This window comes from Typha latifolia, chromosome 2, assembly GCF_019914945.1.
Source record: "Typha latifolia isolate L0001 chromosome 2, TyphaL0001v2, whole genome shotgun sequence".
Classification (NCBI taxonomy): Eukaryota; Viridiplantae; Streptophyta; class Magnoliopsida; order Poales; family Typhaceae; genus Typha; species Typha latifolia.
In genome coordinates, this window is record NC_133087.1 from 5,380,346 (window position 1) to 5,396,286 (window position 15,941).

The following is a 15,941-nucleotide window of genomic DNA, read 5'->3' on the forward strand; positions in this document are numbered from 1 at the left end:
TAGTTAAGTGTGGATCACAATCGAACTAAGCATCTTTGGTGCTATTTTGCTAGGAGATTAAGAGAAATGTGCTGCATGAAAGCAAGGTTCCTAGTATTAGAATCGGGATTAGTATCTGTTGTCCAGAAAAACGATATGTATCGGCTGTATTAGCCGCTCATAGTAGATCAGACTATTTTATAATTACATAAAATTCTAAATATTATTTAAAAATACACAATTTTTTAAAAATTTAGAAAAAATGACAAGAAAATAAGAAAATAAAAATTACTTATATATGAAGCCTAGAAACTTAAAAAATATATTAACTTATTCACAATTCAAAACTTTAATGAATGCCAAGTTGCCTCTAGTAAATTTCTATGGTTTTCATTATCATAATCACCGTAGCATTACCAACTGCAAACGCATGCAGTTGCTTCACCGCAGCAGCAATAGAGGTGGTTAATATCCTCTACTTGGTGCAGGAAGAGAAATAGTGAGGGAATGAAAGAGGAATTAGAAATTAAAAAATAATAAAAATAAAAACTCACTTAAGGTCGCAAGAGATTTACTTGGTCGCCGGTGAAAGAGGTGAGAAAGAGAAGAAAAGAGAGAGAAAGAGAGGTAGATGGGGGTGACATTAATTATTGATGTCCCCTGGGTTGGAACCGACCTGTTCCTGCTCGTTTCAGGCGGATCAGCTGATCCCATCTGAAACAATTGAAACCAGCCAACCTGCTTTCAGCCAGGATTGGGATCGTCTAAAACTAGGAACCTGACATGAAAGCATAAAGCATAATTGCTGCTTTATTGTAGCTGTTTATATCTCAGCAGCATTCCTCTTATTTTCACCTTTACAAATGTGGGCATAGTGTAAATTTGATTTGTGCGCTGTTGAATGGTTCTGGTTTGACCTTATATTAGAATTTTCTTTGGCCACAGTTTTCTTTTATATATAAATGCATATTGATTAACTAGAAAAGTTTATCCAAAATTCCTTATTTCTAAGTTCGTCTGAAGTGGACCCTAAATTATGCACTGCAAGATTCTAGAAAACTGTTCGATCATGTTTCATTAATCTTATGAATAAATATATCTAGAGCAACAACACATGAGTACATGTGAGGTACTAGAAAATGTTCGAAAAAAGATTTCCCACAGATTGTTGTGCAGAGCATGAACTAATGGAACTGATACATGGGGAGGATCTTGATACCACATATAGACCCATGCTGACCTATTGCAGACTCATGCCAACACCTTCTTAATTCTTATCCATTCACTGAACTGGCACATATTTCTCAATACGGGGATGTGGCCTCTTTGGCGATCATGGCAGTTGACATGTATCATGTCCATGGCTAAACAATACTCCCAATGCCACTAGCATGATAATCTTTCTCCTCTTCCATTTTGTACATAAATGTTATCTTGTTCCATCTACAGGACTGAGTAATGGAGTTATATGTATCCTATTCTTCTTCTTCATTCTCTTTTTCTAATGTAAGCAAACATGTTAGTCCACCCTAATTCTTAGCTAGTCTTTTGGTTTTCCAACGAGAAGAAAGAGAAATCCTTTACATTTATGTCAAAATTTTCTTTGATTATATCCTCTAAAAAAATACTAAAAGATCTATATAATTGGGATTTTGACAAAAGAAATTCTAGGAGTTCTAATAAGAAACTATATGTATTGTGGATCTGCAGATGGAGCTGAACTTAATGATGACTATGCCCATAAAAAAGCAGCCTTAGGAGCTTGGACTAGTACACTTGCAAATATTTCTTCAGAGTGCACTGAGAGGATGTGCATCCTGGAGAATAAGATGAGTGACTCCTATAAACTTGTGGCAAAGATATTTGTCTTTTCTCTGGAAGAAATTGTTGCTCTTGCCAAACTTGTTCATGTAAGTGACTATCTTAGACAAAAAGAGGCAAATGGTCACGTGTTAATGTCTATTATGTTCAGACATTGCATAGAGAGCATCAGTGCAGCTTTTCATGATGCCAACATACAGGTATAAGCATGTTAAATTTACTCTCTGTAAGAAATTCAGATAATCACCTTGTGAACAACTATGTCGAAGTACCTTATGCAGGTGCAGATGTTAGGACTTCATGTACTGAAAGACACTGCTCAGAGAGAACTTGTTGAAGATTCACATGAAAGGAGTCCTTCCTTTTTTCTTCTTTTAGCTGGAGAATTATTGGGAGATATATTTTATCTAATACAACTTACACTGAAGGTATTTCTCGTATTTAAATTCTTGCAGAAATGGATATTCAGCTTTTGACAATGCTTTTTTGCAGAAATGTATATGCAGAGCATCGATCACAGTTATTAATGAATGCTTGAAATTGCTCTTCCTGGTTCACACACTGGCACAAACTAGCAATTGCAAACAAGCTGTTACAGTTCTGCTTTTGGAAGCCTTACTTATGGCTTTCTTTCTTTCCTGTGATAGTCATTCGCAGGTAGCTACAATGTGGTTATTATCTAAATATCATGCACAAATAAATTGTATGTTCTGATCGTTTTCCAATTTTGAGAATTTCAGGAACTAAGTGAGGTTAACTCTATTACAAGGAGATTGGTTTCTCATCTCATTCAGATTCCTTCATCTGCATCACAAATCAAAGATGTGATGTTATCAGCTTCAGTCACACGAAGACAGCAACTTCAGGTATGGTGTGAGCACATCACAACAGATACCATCTTACATCAGAAACTAATGCTTCAGTTCCTAACTACTGCATATTGCTTTTCATAAAGTTCAGGTTTGTCATATTGTCTGCAATCTTTGACCCCTGAAATATGGTGTTACATGTATAGGACCTGCATTGATCATGTCATGTGTACAATGATAACTATTTTCTGCATCATAATTAAATCTAGGAAAAATTATATTTAATATTATACAGTTATTACAGTTTACATTCTTCGTTTTTTGTCTTATCCAGTTTGAACCCTACATTTTGAATTTATTAACGAAAAAACACCCCGAGTTAAATTTAACCCAATAACTATTACCCTTCTTCTCATAGCCCTATTCCTACATACTCTTGCAAAAGCCTATCAGGCTACCATCCATATTCTTCTTCTTCCCCCACCATTCCTATTCTTTTTCTTCTTCCCTCTCACTATCTCTGCTCTTCTTCTTCTTCCCCCACTGTTTCTATTCTTCTTCTTCACCTCCTAGCATATGGAGGTGATCATTGGGTCCGGTGATCGTTGACTCCAATGAGGACAAAAATACAGATTCCAAAAATCCATTTACATATCAAAACCCATTTGTCATTAATGGGTTTTAATCAAACAAATTGAGGGCATTTTTGTAACTTTGTACCTATGGTTAACTAAACCAGGTACTATGGTTATTTTCTATGTGGCTAACAAATATCAGAGTGCTTTTTGGTGAATAAATCCAAAATATAGGTTTCGAACTGGTAGGTAAAAAATGTAGGGCGTAAACTGTAATAACTGCATAATGTATGGTGTTAAAATTAATTTCCCCTTAAATTATTTCCTTCTGATTACCTGCTAGACCTTACCATCTATTATGGTGTTTTCACTTGCATATTGAGATAGGACTAATACTCTGATATGTACTTTCAGGATATGATTCGTGCTTCTGTCAATCAGAGTCAGATGCCAATGCAGGTAAATTCAAGTATGCAATCAAAGCCAAATGCTAAAGATGGTGAGATCCAATCTTCAGACTTCATGGTGGCACATTCTGAACCCCATGACATCCAAGAAAAAGATGAAGATAGAAAAAGCAATAGTGGTAATGATGATGATGATAATGATGATTGGGATGCTTTTCAATCTTTGCCTGCTAGTAATGCATCTGCTTCCACAAATAATGCCCATATTGGCAGTGAAAAAATTGATGTTCTTATAGTTGCTGATTCTTCAAATGTGGATGATCACATGTATGAAAGTAGTCCTTTTCAGCGTAGCACATCAGATGATAGTGTGTATGAAGAGGTTGGTGATACAGAGGACTCAGCAGAAGATGCTGGTGAAGCTACAACTAGTCAAAATGAACATGATGAACCCTTAGCTTGCCGACATTCTGTTAGTGATAAAATAATAGAATGTGATAGGAATGTTGAAGAGTTACCTAAGTTGTCTAGTGAGGCTGGAGACAGAATTACAGGAAGCCATCTAGATGATGATATCATTGGTTCATTCAATCAGTTACCCGGAGATGATGAAGAGCTGGTCAGGGAAAAAGGTTTTGACGGTGATGCTTTGAGAAGAAATAAGGATCATAAAGCTGGCCCTGAGTCCCATTCTGATGATCTATTTACTCCAGCCAAGAATAATGAAGAGAAGAGTAATAACCAGGTCCTGCTTAATGAGTGTTGTGACAAATCAATCACAGCTAACGAAGATCACTTGGAAAACCATTCCAATGCTGTGAGAGATACTCTCAAGGTTGAGGTAGAGGATGAGAACCTAATTGACCATCAAGTGGGTGATGCACTAGATGAAGGTGGTGAAGGTGGCTGTGACAAGCATTTCCATTATGTTATTTCTTCCCCCCAAGGTTTTGAAGAGCATAGTGATGGTACTTGCAAGGTCAATGTAGAGGGTGATAACCTACTTCTTGATCGTCAAGATGGAGATGCATTAAGCAAAATCGATGAAGGTGGCCATGACAAGAATTTCCGTGATGTGATTGCTTCTCCCCAAGGTCATGAAGAGCACAGCTATGACACACTCAAGGTGAACATACAGGGTGATAACCTACTCCTGGACCAATGAAATGGAGGTCCACTGAACGATGGTGATGAAAGTTGCTGCAACAAGCAATTCCATGCTGTCATTCCTTCTTCCCAAGGTTATGAAAAGCAGAGCAATGATAAACATATGAACGATAGAGATGGGCTGTGAATCACAGGGACGATGTGAAGATGATATGTCGAAATAACCTTCTGGCAGTTCATTAAGATCTCCCAAGGACATCGTTTAGGAGATTGGCATCCAGAATCTGAGAGATGAACCAGAAAGTGATTGTGAATTCCAAGAACATGTAACTACTTTATGATGGCTCCGGAGCTATACTAGTAGCTGCTTCACTTCCAAAAGTAGCTAGCAGAATAGGAATACACTTCAGGATACCAGATTTTTGACTGACCATAGCTTGTGTTCTAGGTAAGAAGACTTTTGTATAAAACAGCTTTACTTCTGCTCCACAATTTTGACATTCTCCTGGCATGTGCTAAAACCCTTCTGGAATTTGGAGCCTCAGCATCAAATAAGTTATCGAATCATAATAGAGGCCAGCCAGGGGCACTGTTACTTTCTTGAATGTAATTTGTATTGAGGGTAGATCTTTTTTATGTTTATAAAAAAAATGTGAAGGTGATATATGCAAGGTATTATTTCCCGAGGAATTCATCATCTGGCTGCAAAAAATCCTTTCATATGCAAAAGATAAATCTTCCTTTTGGAGCCAGAGGCAGATCATTATCTGTGTACGAGGTTCTGAATGGCATAGGTCTGAAAAGGAATGGGGTAGTTAAAAACTTAAAGCCACCTATCTACGTCGGTTTGAGCATATTATCTATCTAAGTCAATATATCCATTACGCACATTTGATAGTTTTGATGATGCTCGAGGGCAAATATAAAAGAAGCTGAAAATTTCAGCAAAGCACATTTGAAATCTCAGATGCCCTTGAATTGATGTGGCTGCGTGTATCCTGCAAGGAGTCGGTACACGACGAATCCCAATTTGGTGTTAAAAAGTGACATGCTTTACCCGACCTTGCTCTATGTTGAATCTGCTTGTTTGTCTCGGACTGCGTCAATGGTATGACACCATTATGCACCCAGCCTGGTGGAATTAGTCTTGTGGTTCGCTGTTGCAGTCCTTGATATTTTAAGCTGTCAATTTGAACTGTCATAAGAGACCATTTAGTAAATATATTTCATCTTGAACCATTAGATAATTGTGAAGAGATGCACCATTAGATAACTGAGAAGGATCGTTAAAACTTGGACTTCGTAATATTACCTGTTGAACTTACTAATAAATCTCTGGGTGATACGAGAGTATATAGGGCAAGTTGGTCTACAGTAAAACCTTATTCAGTAAAAAAAAACTTAAGCTTACATATTGCAAGTCCAACAGCACAAAATAAACCCCTTTAATTTGATTTGTTATTTCATATATCTAAAGCTGGCAAAAAAATTGCTAACTGTGGGTAAAAACATTTCATTATAAGTCAACTTTCTAGTTTACGTTCAATATGAAATTTTTCTTTTTCGTTCGTACTTAACAATTTTTAGCAGTTTAAAATTTTTATATAAGTTATATTGAGAAATCATTATCTCAGTTAATAAATTTTAAAATAATTATTCTAATTTTTAATGCTGGGAAAAGAGCTAATATTAGTTTAAGCTATTATATTATTCGGTTGAATAATAGTGTAAAGAATAATAATTACATTCGATGTGGTATAAAGTTGATATTAAAATATTAGTAAATAGTGAATTTGTATTGAAAATTAGTGACATTTTATACCAAATTACTTTGATCGGATGTAAAGTAGTAGTAATAATATATTTTTAAATTATAATATTTTTTATCATAAATGTGACTTAAAATGCTCCAAAGTCTGCTCTAAGACAAATACAAACTTACAAATACATAGCCAGTGTAAATATATAGCTATGTAGTGCATGACAGTGCTGACGTATAATTATATAATACATGGCAGTGTAGATATATAGTTATGTAATATGTGGCAGTGTGGATATATAGTCATAAATACATAATAGTAATGACATATAGCCATATAATGTGTGGTAGTATAGATATATAATTATGTAGTGCGTCGTAGTGCGGCCACAATCATAACGTGTAACAGTACAAACATTCGACATATAACCATGTATTGCATTGCAGTGCCAACATATAACTATGCAATACGTGGCAATGTAGATTTATATCCTTTATACTGTGTTGTAGTATGAATATAATAATGTATTTATGTGATATGATTACTTTTCGAAAGAAAAGAGAGGAGAAAGAGAGAAGTATTCTCAACTATAGCTAAAATAATGTGTAATTATGTGATATTTAATCTAGAGACAATATAGTAATTTTAAAGGAATGGACGCATCATGACATCTCCATCTGTCTCGCCCTGTTTATTTTTAAAAAAATTTACGGTATAAGATGAGAAAATTATTAATTAGTATACTAGAAGAATCTAAGTTATTATTTAGTTAATGCACCAGAATAAAAAAAAATTAATTTAAAATAAAGCTATTCATGTTTCACAAGTGAACAGGATCTAGTTTTTTTTTTAAATTTCGAAGTGAATTCAACATGTGATAAGGTAAATAGGCTGGCTTAAAATAATCAAAAACTCCCCAATAGGACCATAGCAGTTTCCAATAAGATCAAAGTTGAAAGAATGATCTATAAGCTATATATTTACAACCCAATCATACAGCTACATAAACTTGCTTCAAAGTATTCCTAGTGTACTGAAACATATGAATGTACTTCATGTATGAATCTGTAAATTGGGATGATATTACTGACCCACAAGAAGGCATTTCAGTTCTCCTCCATCACAACCCTCTGGTTGTTACTGCCCAAGAACCTTAAAGCCAATTCATAGGCCGAGAATATGGCTCCATTGACGACAAAGGCTCGCGCAACAGCCGTTCCAAGTCCGCGCCAAAGCACCGGGAAGCCCTCTTCTTGAACACTTCTGCGGAAGCAATCGATAATACCAGAGTACTTAAGTCCTGCCTTGTTGACATGAGAATTTGTTTGTGCTTGTATTCTGGACTTCACCACGTCTAAAGGGTAGCAGCAGACCCAACTGGCTACTCCTGCCAACCCCCCTGCAACAAGCATTGTCCCCAGGGTCTCCTGGCCAGTCTTCCTGCAGCCTGGATGAAGATGCTCTCGTGCAAACTCGTAAGTCAGAAAGTAGACCCCATGGGCCGGAGCATCTCTAAGGACAGTAATGGAGAGGCCTCTGTATATCCCACGTAATCCTTCCATCCTAAGGATATTCTTGGCCATGCAAACTGGTCCTATGTGATCCTTTCCATAATGCTTATTGCCTACTGTCTGTAATTGAAGTCGAATTTTTACTAGCTCCACTGGGCTTAGCATCAAACTCTGCAGTGCACCGGTTCCAACGCCAGCCAGTGCAACACTTCCGTATGAAGGAGGTTCATTCCTGTTGCCTGAATCAAAAGCCCTTGACAAGATTGCATACACTTGGAAAACCATAGCATTCTGCATCAAAATGTGGAATAAAGGAATAACCAAAAAGATCTTTGTGCTCCATAATTTCTAGAAACAAAAGCAAGAGTAAAGTTGACAGTATAGGAGTGGAAATTGTAGCTCATGTTATCAAATTGTATGGATTAGCACCTCTCTGCAAGGAAACCTTTATTAAGTCCATATATCTATTGTCAAAGCTCAGTTATTAATCATATCATATACACATCTTTAACTTTGAAGTTAAGATGAACATCTCTTTTGTTGAAAGTGAAGACAGCAATGTCCTCCATTTTACACAATATACTACTGGCAAGACTAGAGAATGTACTATTACTGCATTCTGGTAAAGCAAATTTGCATGATGGATCTCCTTCTGTTTTTGCAACTTTAATATGAATAAAAGATCTTTCACATTTGTTACTCAATTAGCATATATGAAGACTACAGGAGTCGGCATTTCACAGCAAATAAAAGAATTCTCATATCTCGATAACAATGTATGGAGTGCAGAGTTTGAGTATTTTTCTATTCTTATCATCACTTAACCATAAAGCAAGACAAAATTTATACAAGCAACTGCGAATTCAGACAGGATACAGTTGTCAAACAAGAAGATCACAATTCAAAACAAATTTCAAGAGCTCGGTAGAAGATGCTTGCGAATGTGGAAGCCTAAAAAATATCCAAATCATACAACCAATAGGACCTCTAACGAATTCCACGCGGATATATCTAGAAACTAAAATCATGTTTTGGATCTAAGTAACAAGTTTCAGAGAATCTAGGTATTATAATCTAAAACATGAATATCTGATAATTGATAATTCGTCAATACGTTTTCCATATATTCAACAAAGGAAATAACAGAACATCTATATAGGTCCAGGAAGCAGGGTATATTAACTGAAGAATATGAGAAGCTTCCACTGACACCCTCTTCCGCTTCTCAATAAAATACTTCAGTCTAAGAGACAAGTTGGTAATCCAGACTCAAGTCAATCCCTCAATGGTGGCTTCGAGAAATTTACTACGGGACCATCCTATTTTTCTGCAATAGAATCTGAACTAAAAATTTATCTGAAAATGACCTACCTGATTAGGTGCAAGATGCAAAGTGCAGCAATCTGAGTATTCTGAATTCTTTAAGAGGAAAACAGAAATCGACCTTTATAGCATGATCAATACATTATATATGTACTTGCTTTACACACCTATTGATAGAAGAGAGAAGCCCAAGATTCAGGGATCAAAATTTTATAATTTGCGTCAAAGAAGCAAGTCAGACAATTAAAGATACTTAGATGATAGATGATGTTCCACAGCGTTGCATACCCATAACGTAGTCACCTAATCTGTAACTAATAACCATTTATCCAACTTGGGCCTTCAATTCTTTGGATCATCTAGCTTTCTGCTAAAGATAATTTTAATTTTGACGCCAGATGTGTTTTTGGGCCTCTGTGATCTCTGGAATTACTCAAATCAACCCAACCAACTTATAGTTATCCAACATGACTAAAGACTAATCTAAAACTACTATACATTCCAACAGATCCATGAACGATTGGAACTCCCAGCCACATCCAGTGTGATCTTGGGAGGATTCTCTTACCAAGAATCACGACATAAACTACGCAATCCATGAGTTCATGGAAGAATTCAACAACACAGACCTGGAAAGTAACGGACGCGAGCGGCGCCGCCATGCCGCGGTAGAGGGCCGCGGGCCCCTCCGCCGAGACGATGCTTCGAAGTAGGCCAACGGCAGTTACCCGGCGATGAGATAAACTGGGCTGCTGTAAACGGATCCGGAGGGTATCTAGGGGGTAGCCGGAGATAACTCCGGCCATGCCGCCGACGCCGCCAGCAAAGAACTCGCGCCCCCAGCTGCTCGCCAAGAACTCAGGCCAGAACTCCATCTAGCCCTCACCACTACCATTCCAGGGCTACCCACCTCGGCCAAATTTCTGGAAACAACCTCCCTCTCTTGTTATATTTCCAAAAAGATGTCTCTTTTAATAATTAAAAAAAAAATAGGAAGGAAGGAAACAAAAAGCTCCGAACTGAAACGTCCAGAAATGGAACTCTAAGGCGGATGAATATCTAGGAAGAGGTGGTTACAGTTCTTGGTTATGAAGCTGAGAAGGTACTACGTATGATTGTATGGGCAATAGAAAGGAAAATAAGAGGGAGAGAAAGAAAGAGAGGAAACAAAAAAAAGTATAGATCTTTGCTACAGAGGGAGGGAGATTGAGAACAGTTCTTGGCTAGAAATGCTTATGGGATTCATGTGGTATTTTGTAGATACTATTACTACCGGTCCCGGATAGAAAATATTGCGGATACCCCCCTACATCATTACGTATTTACGTGTTGGCGCAGAATTCTGTATTACGCTTTTTTACGTAAATGCCCCTGACACTTTTATAATAGTATATACTCAGTACTTACTAGTAGTTTTTTATAATTACTGTAGTGTTTGTGTCTATTTTATATTTTATTTATCAAGTTTTTTTTTCCCTATTTTTTCGTTGAATTTTGTCATTCTTTGAGTAGTGATGATAGAGAATCTTGCTATATATTAAAATAACTATGAATTACTTACTTTAAAAATGTTTATCTTTTTAATCTCATCGCTGCTACTTTTGACAAATATTTAAACACGATTGAAAGTAAATTTATAATAGTTATTAGTGAAAAAAAAAAATAAGTCTTCAAAAATTTGAACATGAGTATCCCAGTGAGTTCTCTGATTGTAATTCACAATTATTTTACGCAAAGTTATTTTTATATATTTTGTAGTTATATATTTATACATTTTGCATTACTCACTTTGCAGTTATTTTTATTAGATATTGCGTCAATTCACAGTACTACATAGTGTCAATTATTTTATTTTAAAGTAACAAAAAAAAGAATTTCTACATCATTAACACTAAGAAAGAAGGAAAAGAGAGAGAGAGAGAGAGACAGGTGCAGAACTGCAGAGTGGGTGGGGGGACTGACGGCACTGTCTAATTTGTTGGGTTTGGAGGGGCTTCTGGGTAAAGTTGCAGCGGGACCGACCCACTGAGGGCGCGAAAGAAACGGCCAAAGATGCTCTTCCCGAGGCCGGAGCGGCGGCCGAGCCTCTGATTGTTGTTTGCATCTACCGAGAATCAATCTCTCTCTCTCTCTCTCTCTCTTCCCCACTGCTCTAATGAATGTAAATAGTAAATACACCTCTGCTCTGCTCTCCTCTGTCACTGGCCTCCACTCAAAGCATGCCACCTCCCTTCACCCCAAACCCAAATGCTTCCTTGCTTCTCATACATCACTCCTCGTTTCAGAACTAACAAACATTTATCTGCCATTTGAATCCTTATCCCTCCGATAACAAAGAGGTCGTAAGATCCCATTCAATCTTAAATAAAATTATTTAATACTTTAATAGTTTGGTGGTTCGGCGGTGCGGTTAATTTGGATAAGCAGTTTGGCAGCGCAACAACTTAAAGTAAGTTTTAATAGCATTTAGTTCGAAACAATTAATTGATACCGCATATGACTTGAAACTTAGACGATGCAGTTTATTATATTGGCTAAAGTTTAATAGAACATAAATATCTCTATATTTATAGAGATTAATATTTGTCCATCTTATATTTAGTTATCGAACTCATAAATAATTTATATATATATATATATATATATTAATATAAGTTAGAAATTTATCTTAAGAACTTATAATTTACCGATTTTCTATGATTTCGTTGTCTTTGTAGATGAAGAGATAGTTTAGTCATCTTGCTAGTTATTGGTGACTAGAGATACCGGCGTCAATGAAACACCATTAATATTGAATGAAAAAGTTAAACAGTTATAATTTGATATGGGCAACAAATGAGTTAAGTACTTAGATTTGAAGTATAAAGAATTAAGTTAAAATCGAGCTAAAAATGAAAGGAGTTAAATTATAATTTACCCTGTTATCTTATTCAATATTGAGATTTGAGTAAATAACATTCGTTATTATGATGGTTCTACGAATCAATTACTGCCAAGTTTACCATTTATTTGGTATCTATATTCGTATTCAGATAAAAGAAAAATGGATAGCAGAATATGAGATGGTGGATGAGAAGCAGTAACCATTTAGGATAAGACTAGAGTAGCAGAAGTTGATAAGGGAACTACAAGCTCGTATAAGTAGGTGAACTTTGACTAGTAGCATGAGTCATTTGGACAGGATGGCCTTACGTCTCACTCTTTCCTATTTTTATACTACCAAATGGTACTATGATATGATGATGCCTTGGATTACAAATTGGCCCTATTAACTTGTCTCAATTCCCATTCATATGTACTTTTATTCCTTATGGATTATTATTATTATTATTATTATTATTATACTCACTCTATCCCATTCTATTGCTAACTACTCCATAGGTGTATCACCAAACTAAACTGTATGTATATCCTGCGTAGAGGATATCACACTTTTATTATAGTTCTCAGGATACGACTCTTTTATTATAGTTCCTAGGGAATTACATATTTAGACGTCTGAACTATCATCATTTTTTATATATATTATCTAAATTTTTTAATCACGTATATCTCTTAATTCACAAAGTTCTTAATTTAGAGGTTCATATAATTATTATTTTTTTCTTAATTTAAAAAGATATATAAAAATATTTCTCATAATTTAGGAATGTATATGAGTAATAAAAATTTAGATAATTCATTTTTACCTGACTATCACTATTTTCTACTGTGACTATCTTTCTTAGTTGTAATATATTTTATCTTAAAAGATAGTCTCTTTTTTATGAAATTATTTTATTATCTTAAAGAAGAAAAAAAAAGATAAAAAGAAAGAAGATGATGAAGAAAACGAAGTCATATATTAAAAGAACTCGTCGTTTGAGTGAGCAATTTTATTAAAAAAGCACCATAGTAATTTAGTAAATAGTTTTAAAATATAATAAAATGATAATTAAGTTGGGAGAAGAATAATCGATTAGTTTATATATATACATAGTATTTGCAAGATAGTTTCTTCATCGCATAGTTATTTGTAAAATAAAAAACTATAGGTCATACTGTGTGATTAAGATCGATCTTGAGAAAGCTTATGATAAAATGTTCTGGGTAGCGATCACAATGGCTACGAAGGAAATGAATTTTCCCTTAACTTTGTTGGCTGAATCAGTGCTTGTGTTTCTTTTGTGATCTTTGAATAATTGTTTTACTTCTAAAAGGATTTCATGTTTCAAAGGACTCCACCATGGTTTAGAAGGACTCTTTATTATGGTTGTGCAAATCCTCACTTGCATACCAAATGAATCGATTAATTACAAGGAAATTGTTCCTTTCTACATCAATCAAACTTTTAATATTAGTCATCTCTTATATGCGGAGGACTTGCTTATCACTATTGGGATTAATGAGCCCTCTCTTTCTAATCTGATAAAGATTTTTGAGCAGTTTTATCTCATTACCAATTTGAAAATTAACTGGGAAAGTTTGAGGTTTATTTTTCCGAATTGGCAAAGGAGATTTGCAAGACTCTTAAGTTTGAGAGAGTCTGATTACTCTTTTCCATACTTAGGGGCTCTCATCTCTTTTAACCATCTGAAAATTATATATCATGAGTTTTTCCTCAACAAGATTGATCAAAAGCTGGCTGGCTAGAAAAGATCTAATCTTATCAAAGCTGGTCGCCTTACGCTTATAAAAGAATGTTGAGTCAGCACCAAGTACGTAAGTTAAGTCATGTATTTGTGAGCCGTGCTAATGGCGCATATTATATCCTGATACACTTACGTGCCACTATCACGCATTTAACATATTTTTAATAAAAATTTAGAATATTTAAGGATATTTTTAAGTCTTCGGCATATTAATCTTTAGTTTTTAGTTTAAATATATATATTAAAACTTATATAATAATATTTTATCTTTAGATTATTTTTATAAATAATATATTTTATTAAAGATAAATTAATAGTCAAATAGAAATGTTATTTAACACATAATATGATTGAATACATTCATTAAAATTAATATTAATGATTAAACACTCCATAATATTATTAAATACTTCATAATATAATTGAACATATAATAAATTCAACGCATAATATTAATTGATAATAGTTCAACACTTCAAAACTAGAAAATATTCTACCTAGACCCCCTAAATTATTAGTGTTCTACACATGCATTCCTTGAACTTTTCCTATTACCCACATATACCTTCTAAACTAAGAAAAAAATAACTACACAGACTTCTAAACCAAAAAATATATTTTGGATTAGAGAGTGTATGTGGCAAAAAAAAAAACATTAGGGAGTATGTATACAGAAAATGGTGTTAGTTCATCGGGTCTAAGTGAAATTATCTCTTAAAACTATTATCTAGTTAAAACTATAACAACTACGGGATTAAAAACTTCATTCAATAATAATTTATAAAAATTAGAAGAAAAAAAAAACTCTAAAACGGCACGGAGGTCGACACGCACCCATGGCAGGTTTCGTGCCACCACTAGCACGGCCATGTCTGTTCACATACTTCTTTCTACCTAAACCCTGTTGGCCATCATTTAATGAATTGAGAAGAGAGCTTGACAATTGTTCTAGGATAAAAGGTAAGGGTAAGAGTGGCATCCATCTCATAGGATGGAACCTCATGGCTAAACCCCAAAATGGAGTCCTTGCCATCTGTAACCTCTCCATTGGTCACTGGTGGCGAAGAGGGTCCTACATGTCTTACTCATCCCTCATCCCTAACTCACTAAAAATACTAAAAATATTACTTAGAGCTAGAGGCTACTGAAAGATGCTATGCTGCATACTCCAAAAAGTTATTTCAAACTTGTTAAGAGCTATAGATCATTACTTCCATCTGGAAAGACTCTTCTTGGCTCCACTAGTTACCTTTGATTAAGTGGCCTACTTTCTTCGTTATGAACTTAGGGTTCACAAAGTCTCGGAGCTTATTGAAAATAAGTCTTGGATTGAGGATAAGGTGCTGGACCTATTTGGGCTTACGCTAAGTGAGACGGTTTTCACCATCTACCTCCAAGTCGGTTTATAATACGATTAATAAGGCTCAGTCGGCGGACTGTATTTCTTAGAACGTTTCTCTGAAAGTTGAGGGTCCTGCCAAAGATAAAAACCTTTCTCTCAAAGTTGGCTCTGGGTCTAAGCCACTCAAGAATTTGCCACATACGCGGGCTCTTTGACTAAACTATTGATCATCTTTTTTTCTATTCCTTTGCTTGTGCTACATTGAAAGAATTCACTAAATGTTGGCTTATTTGGCAGCCAAATCCTTCTTGGTACACTCGCAAGAATACAAACAACATCTCTTTTAGAAAGATTAAGGAGAATCCCAGTATTATATGGGAATGATCTATAGCTCTTGTTTATGAATATCACAGGACCTTATCCCCTCCTCTAGCAAAAGCACAGGAACCTACTACTCGTCCCACTAGCTGAATACCTCCCCTCATAGAATATGTTACTCAACACTGACGCCTCATACTCGGGTGGGGGCTTCATCTCGTGCTCCACCTCGGGATCCCCAATTGCGACCGATAGTCACTTCGGTCTCTTCCGATCACCACTTTCTATTAAAGCTGCCGGTCTCAAAGATGAGCATATTGCACTTTGAAGTTGAATCAGACTCCCAACTGCTCGTCAA

The 15,941-nt window shown here is 35.5% G+C and overlaps 2 protein-coding genes across 4 annotated transcripts in view; one reads left to right on the forward strand and one right to left on the reverse strand.

The window, feature by feature from the left end:
* Positions 1-5,369, forward strand: part of LOC140781214 (protein SWEETIE) — a 67,531-nt gene extending 62,162 nt beyond the window's left edge. For both annotated transcript variants that reach the window (XM_073127103.1, XM_073127104.1), the window contains exons 44-48: positions 1,690-2,000; positions 2,082-2,228; positions 2,293-2,457; positions 2,541-2,666; positions 3,599-5,369. In XM_073127103.1, the coding sequence (XP_072983204.1) occupies positions 1,690-2,000; positions 2,082-2,228; positions 2,293-2,457; positions 2,541-2,666; positions 3,599-4,756 (1,907 nt within the window). In that variant the 3' untranslated portion in view covers positions 4,757-5,369. The remainder of the gene's footprint in view (positions 1-1,689; positions 2,001-2,081; positions 2,229-2,292; positions 2,458-2,540; positions 2,667-3,598) is intronic.
* Positions 5,370-7,360: 1,991 nt separating this feature from the next.
* On the reverse strand, positions 7,361-10,554 carry LOC140781215 (mitochondrial arginine transporter BAC2). Of its 2 annotated transcripts, none has more exons than XM_073127105.1 (2): positions 9,922-10,554; positions 7,361-8,260 (listed from the first exon to the last, which is right to left on the reverse strand). In XM_073127105.1, the coding sequence occupies exons 1-2, from the start codon at positions 10,165-10,167 to the stop codon at positions 7,565-7,567; spliced, it is 942 nt and encodes a 313-aa protein (XP_072983206.1). In that variant the 5' UTR covers positions 10,168-10,554; the 3' UTR covers positions 7,361-7,564. The 2 variants fall into 2 exon arrangements, with proteins under 2 accessions (XP_072983206.1, XP_072983207.1); XM_073127106.1 differs by having other exon boundaries at positions 10,021-10,517.
* Between the last annotated feature and the right edge of the window lie 5,387 nt (positions 10,555-15,941).